Source organism: Xenopus tropicalis, chromosome 10 (assembly GCF_000004195.4).
Source record: "Xenopus tropicalis strain Nigerian chromosome 10, UCB_Xtro_10.0, whole genome shotgun sequence".
In the NCBI taxonomy this organism is placed as follows: domain Eukaryota; kingdom Metazoa; phylum Chordata; class Amphibia; order Anura; family Pipidae; genus Xenopus; species Xenopus tropicalis.
This window is the reverse complement of record NC_030686.2, coordinates 2,621,224-2,628,081: the sequence shown is the minus strand read 5'-3', so window position 1 is coordinate 2,628,081 and position 6,858 is coordinate 2,621,224. Positions and strand designations below refer to the sequence as shown.

General features: G+C 54.9%; 1 protein-coding gene across 3 annotated transcripts; it reads right to left on the bottom strand.

Annotated features, from left to right (window-relative positions):
* Positions 1-1,049: 1,049 nt before the first annotated feature.
* LOC116408025 (zinc finger protein 45-like) lies at positions 1,050-6,388 on the bottom strand. 3 transcript variants are annotated; one of them, XM_031894735.1, is made up of 5 exons: positions 5,709-6,388; positions 4,782-4,938; positions 3,664-3,825; positions 3,467-3,590; positions 1,050-2,734 (listed from the first exon to the last, which is right to left on the bottom strand). In XM_031894735.1, the coding sequence occupies exons 2-5, from the start codon at positions 4,857-4,859 to the stop codon at positions 1,173-1,175; spliced, it is 1,926 nt and encodes a 641-aa protein (XP_031750595.1). In that variant the 5' UTR covers positions 4,860-4,938; positions 5,709-6,388; the 3' UTR covers positions 1,050-1,172. The 3 variants fall into 3 exon arrangements, with proteins under 3 accessions (XP_031750595.1, XP_031750594.1, XP_031750596.1); XM_031894734.1 differs by lacking the exon at positions 5,709-6,388 and having other exon boundaries at positions 4,782-5,698; XM_031894736.1 differs by lacking the exon at positions 5,709-6,388 and having other exon boundaries at positions 3,664-3,900; positions 4,782-4,863.
* Between the last annotated feature and the right edge of the window lie 470 nt (positions 6,389-6,858).

Genomic DNA, 6,858 nt, shown 5'->3' with positions numbered 1-6,858 from the left:
ATTTATTGGGCTGGGGGGGGGCTGTTTGTGCCTCTGGGTACTGGGAATGCCAGGGGGGCTGTAAGGTGCCACAGACAGTCACTATTTATTGGGCTGGGGGGGGGGGGCTGTTTGTGCCTCTGGGTACTGGGAATGCCAGGGGGGCTGTAAGGTGCCACAGACAGTCACTATTTATTGGGCTGGGGGTTCTGTTTGTGCCTCTGGGTACTGGGAATGCCAGGGGGGCTGTAAGGTGCCACAGACAGTCACTATTTATTGGGCTGGGGGGGCTGTTTGTGCCTCTGGGTACTGGGAATGCCAGGGGGGCTGTAAGGTGCCACAGACAGTCACTATTTATTGGACTGGGGGGCTGTTTGTGCCTCTGGGTACTGGGAATGCCAGGGGGGCTGTAAGGTGCCACAGACAGTCACTATTTATTGGGCTGGGGGGGGCTGTTTGTGCCTCTGGGTACTGGGAATGCCAGGGGGGCTGTAAGGTGCCACAGACAGTCACTATTTATTGGGCTGGGGGGGCTGTTTGTGCCTCTGGGTACTGGGAATGCCAGGGGGGCTGTAAGGTGCCACAGACAGTCACTATTTATTGGGCTGGGGGGGCTGTTTGTGCCTCTGGGTACTGGGAATGCCAGGGGGGCTGTAAGGTGCCACAGACAGTCACTATTTATTGGGCTGGGGGGGGCTGTTTGTGCCTCTGGGTACTGGGAATGCCGGGGGGGCTGTAAGGTGCCACAGACAGTCACTATTTATTGGGCTGGGGGGGGGCTGTTTGTGCCTCTGGGTACTGGGAATGCCGGGGGGGCTGTAAGGTGCCACAGACAGTCACTATTTATTGGGCTGGGGGGGGGCTGTTTGTGCCTCTGGGTACTGGGAATGCCAGGGGGGCTGTAAGGTGCCACAGACAGTCACTATTTATTGGGCTGGGGGGGCTGTTTGTGCCTCTGGGTACTGGGAATGCCAGGGGGGCTGTAAGGTGCCACAGACAGTCACTATTTATTGGGCTGGGGGGGCTGTTTGTGCCTCTGGGTACTGGGAATGCCAGGGGGGCTGTAAGGTGCCACAGACACTCACTATTTATTGGGCTGGGGGGCTGTTTGTGCCTCTGGGTACTGGGAATGCCAGGGGGGCCCTGAGCCATATGAATAACAAAAGTAACCAATCAGTGCGGAACTTCCTTCCTTACACCGCGGGCGGTTTCTCGGCGTGGGCCTGTAAGTGCCGACAGAGATACCGCTTGGACCTGAAATATTTGCCACATTCGGAACAAGCGAACGGTTTCAGCCCCGTATGAATGGTCTGATGATCGACCAGATTGGAGCTGGTGGTGAAACACTTGCCGCACTCCAGACACGCAAACGGCCTCTCCCCGGTGTGGATCCTCCGGTGCCGGCGGAGCTGGGAATTTGTGGCAAATGATTTCCCGCAGTCCGTACAGGTAAAGGGCTTCTCCCCTGTGTGAATTCGCTGATGCGCCGCCAGGTTCGATTTGTGCCAAAAACTCTTCCCGCATTCGACGCAAATGATAAATTTCTCCGGCTTGTGGTACCGCTGGTGCCGGACGAACCTGGACCGGTTGGAGAAGCGCTTCCCGCAGTCGGCGCACGTCAGCTCGTCCTGCTTGTGGGTAAACTGGTGTTTGCTGAGATCCGAGTCGGTGGTGAAACAAGCCTGGCACTCGGGGCAGCTGAACGGATCCTCGCTGCCCACGGGAGCTGGCACAGCCATACCCTTGTTAATAACATATAACACAGGGTAAAAGGGTAAGGGCGCTGACTGTGCCGGATTGGTAAATGTGTAACTGTCTGAGTGCAGGAGATTCCCTCCTTGGCACCGGGGCACTTTGGCTGCAGTCTCTCCTGCATGGTGGTGCCCTCCTTGGCACCGGGACACTTTGCCCGCAGTCTCTCCTGCATGGTGGTGCCCTCCTTGGCACCGGGACACTTTGCCCGCAGTCTCTCCTGCATGGTGGTGCTCTCCTTGGCACCGGGGCACTTTGGCTGCAGTCTCTCCTGCATGGTGTTGCCCTCCTTGGCACCGGGGCACTTTGCCCGCGGTCTCTCCTGCATGGTGTTGCCCTCCTTGGCACCGGGGCACTTTGCCCGCAGTCTCTCCTGCATGTTGTTGGCCTCCTTGGCACCGGGGCACTTTGCCCGCAGTCTCTCCTGCATGTTGGTGGCCTCCTTGGCACCGGGGCACTTTGCCCACAGTCTCACCAGCATGTTGGTTCCCTCCTTGGCACCGGGGCACTTTGCCCACAGTCTCACCAGCATGTTGGTTCCCTCCTTGGCACCGGGGCACTTTGCCCGCAGTCTCGCCTACACGCCGGCCCAAGCTCTTTGCTCGTTTTTTCCGGTTGGAGTGTTTGCCAATAGGGGGGGGACTGATTTCTGGTTTTTCCTCCTCGGATTTGATGCCACCGCTCCCTGCTTTACCCTGTGCCATGTCAGAGACCACCTCACCTGTATCGTTTTTGGTTTCATCCCGCGCCCCCCCAGTAGCCACCGCCTTGTATGCAAAGCTGCTGCTGTCTGGTTTATCCTGCAGTAAGTCAGAGGGTCCCACAGGTTTATAATCCAGTGATGAAGTGGATATCCCCTCGTACCGAAGGTCGCTGTTCTCAGGTTTAATTGGTGCCAAGCAGGATCCCTCCCTGGTTTTTGTGCCGCTTCTGTTGCTTCTACAGTCCTGGGCCTGGGACATTGCCGACGTCTCATACTCACTGGGTGTGGCCTGATCCAAATCTGTTGTGAAAAGTAGCACAATTTTACACATGCAGAATATATATTCCCTTCAGGGAAGTATTCTCTAGCACAGAACACGTTGTCATCTGAGGGGCCCTACGTTGCCTGTGTGTGCCATACTCTGCCTGCCTGTGTGTGCCATACTCTGCCTGCCCTACGCTGCCTGTGTGTGCCATACTCTGCCTTCCCTACCCTGCCTGTGTGTGCCATACTCTGCCTTCCCTACGCTGCCTGTGTGTGCCATACTCTGCCTTCCCTACGCTGCCCGTGTGTGCCATACTCTGCCTGCCCTACGCTGCCCGTGTGTGCCATACTCTGCCTTCCCTACGCTGCCTGTGTGTGCCATACTCTGCCTTCCCTACGCTGCCCGTGTGTGCCATACTCTGCCTGCCCTACGCTGCCTGTGTGTGCCATACTCTGCCTGCCCTACCCTGCCTGTGTGTGCCATACTCTGCCTGCCCGTGTGTGCCATACTCTGCCTGCCCTACGCTGCCTGTGTGTGCCATACTCTGCCTGCCCTACCCTGCCTGTGTGTGCCATACTCTGCCTGCCCGTGTGTGCCATACTCTGCCTGCCCTACGCTGCCTGTGTGTTCCATACTCTGCCTGCCCTATGCTGCCTGTGTGTGCCATACTCTAACTGCCCTATGCGGCCCTAGGTACCACAGAAGCTGGCCAGCACCGGAGCAGAGCAACTGACAAGCAGTGCATTGGCACAGAAAGTGGCACTTACCTCGAGAGGCGCCCGAGTGGCGACTGTGCAGCGTTACGGCCTCGTACAGCTCCCTGTGCCGCTCTACGTACTCCCACTCCTCCCCGGAGAAATGTACAGAGGTATCTTCATAGCGCACAGGAACCTGCCACACAATCACACCGTCAGTACTGGGGATGCTGGGAAATCACTTTATACAAATGGCGGCGGGCACTTACCTCTCCCGTTAGAAGGCGGAGGATTCTGTTGGCGAGTTTCAAGACCTTCCCCTCTGTATCTACTGATGAACCTGCCGCTGATTGGCTCTTGGTCAGCCGATTTAACCCTGGTGGGCTGCGGGCAGGCGAGGCACCATCGGGGGTCCGTACAACTGTACAATCCTGCCCAATGAGAAGAACCATCACACCAGGGGGAGGGGGGACTGTGCCCCCCACTCATCACTGAGCCTCCCCTCCCTGGGTGGGACAGTTACAGTTGAGCCAGAGATAAATGGTCCCAGGGTGACCCCTTCATTAACAGACGAAACTGACACTCAGATCCCTAACTGCCCCCTGGCAAACCTCTAACTGCCCCCTGGCAAACCTCTAACTGCCCCCTAGCCATCTCCAACTGGATGAGCCAACGGCCCCTCAACCTGAACCCAACGCTCAACTGATCTTCTTTCCACATGAACCTGCTCCTCCCCCAATCCTGTCTCTCCTGATGGGGGGGCTCATTAACCCTGTCAGCTTGGCACATTGTCTGGGGGAGTCTTTGGCTCCTCCCTCCCCACTTTCTCTGACCCTATTAACTCCTCCCACTCTTTCTCTGACCATATTAACTCCTCCTTCTCCATTTCCTTCTATGACCCTATTAACTCCTCCCACTCTCTGACCCTATTAACTCCACCCACTCTCTCTGACCATATTAACACCACTGTCAAAACCTGTCACTTTTCCATACACAATATTGCCTAAATCTGTCCCTTTCTTTCCCAAGCAACAGCTAAACCTCTCCTACATGCTCTCACCCTATCCCGACTGGGCTACTGTAACCTGCTACTAACTGCCCCCTAACTCCCATCTCTACCCCCTACAGCCATACTGCTGCCAGACTCCTCCTACACTCACCCAAGAGCCCCTCCCCTTATCATGGCTTCCCATTAAACAAAGAATAACTCACACCCCCCCCCCCCCAGTACTGCTATTTCCCACCTTAACCCTTTCAGCCCGGCTCTGGAGAGAATCCCCCCTCAGTCACAGACTCCCCCACTGTAACCGGCAGCACTTAATACCCTACATTAACCCTGTAAATACCCCTGACAAGTGACTTTATCCCTTCCCAGCATCCCTCTCACCTCTCCTGTCAGCCAATAGATGATCTCCAAGGTCAGATGTAGGATCTCCGTATGTATCTGTGTCCTCCTGTCGATCATTATTGGGCTCTGCCTCCTGGGGGTCCCTCACTGCTCCATGTGGTGCCCGGCGAGGGCACAGGGTGGGCACAGGCTGGCACTGTACATGGCAGGCAGGGAGGGCAGAATCAGAGGTGCCTCTGTGATTGGCTCCCAATGTTCTGGTTAAACCCCATGGGGCACCAATATAAACAACAGGGTTACAGGACTCTGATTGGACAAAGCTTTCTGGGGCGTGGCCGGGAGCAACTTAGCGGGGGCATTCATTAAAGGGGGTAATGAAGTGTCCTGGGATTCTATAGGAATATACATGGTTACACTGCACTTACTAATGCCCCATATTTGCCTGTGTGTGACCCCCACATAACGCACTGACCCCCAATTAATCATATTGATAAGTGTGAGGCACATTGTACAATCTGATTGGCTGAATTCTAGCGCTACTCTCTGCAGGGTCTGTGATTGGTTGACAAACCCACCCAAATATCCACACTACATGGCAGTGACTAGTGGCCCCCACAGCACATAAAGGGGGTTAAGGTACTGGGGGAGGGGCTAATATTGAGGGGGGCAGTATGAGAGTAAAGGCAAAAAGGGCAGATAGAAGTCAGGGAGTAAATAGAATGATCTATATATTTCCTACAATGGAACCCCCCCCCCATTCTAATATAACACTACAACTTCCAGCATCCCAACAGCACCAAGGACATAGTATGGAATTCTGGGAATTGTAGTTCTGTAGCACAAGGGCTGCTTCCCACTGAGAGTAAGCGCAGCCCCAGGCTGGGTAATCCCCCAATACCCTGTGAGAGGCCGGGCACTGCCCAGGACTGACCCCCAGCGCAACCAACCCTCACACCCCGCTCTTACCCGCTCTGTGGGAAGGCACTTTCCGCTACAAGCCCACACTGCGCATGTGCAAGGAGCCCCGTAACCAAGGAGAAGCAGAAGCTTCCGGAAATGCTCGGGAAGTTGTGTGGCCGCCATTATCGATTCGGGAATGATGGCGCTTTATGCCAGTAGTTACTTACATTGTATGGAATTGCAGTACTGACGCACACGTACCAAACGTTATTCAACAAGTTAGTGTTGTATGTCATGTTATATTGTGATATGAGCAGGATGGTGGGATCTGTGTGTGCCGGGGGGCTCCCTACACCCCTTGCAGGTTGAATCCAGCGATCAGGGGCTGATGGAGCAGCAAATGCCCAGTAGGTGGCGCCCTTGCCATTCATTGGAAGCCCTGGCATGGTCAGCAAATCACAATTAGTTGCCGTGTTATAGACTCTCCGGTTTCTAAGGTCAGTGACACCCGGCAACCAGAAAGAAAGTTATTTATTTATTGTTACTGTTATTCTCCTGTGTGAATTCCTGCTGCACATTTATTCCCAAGTTTGGTGTCGGGGAGGGCGGTAAGTTACACGGGCGAATCTTCATTCAGAGAAGCTGTGGTGTCTCATCAGAACCTTCTAACTGGGCCCAATAGTGATATGGAGCAGTAATGTCTGTGTAATGGGGCTCTGAAACATTCATAGAATAATAGTCTCCATCCTGCCCCCCTCTTTTCATTTTATCCTACCATCTTGTTGCCCTACTGCCTCCATCTTGCCCTGCTGTCTCCATCTTGCCCTACTGTCTCCATCTTGTCCTACTGTCTCCATCTTGCCCTACTGTTTCCATCTTTCCCTACTGCCTCCATCTTGCCCTACTGTCTCCATCTTGCCCTACTGTCTCCATCTTGCCCTACTGTCTCCATCTTGCCCTACTGTTTCCATCTTTCCCTACTGCCTCCATCTTGCCCTACTGTCTCCACCTTGCCCCACTGTCTCCATCTTGCCCTACTGTCCCCATCTTGCCCTACTGTCTCCATCTTTCCCTACTGTCTCCATCTTTCCCTACTGTTTCCATCTTGCCCTACTGCCTCCATCTTGCCCTACTGTCTCCATCTTGCCCTACTGTCTCCATCTTGCCCTACTGTCTCCATCTTGCCCTACTGTCCCCATCTTGCCCTACTGTCTCC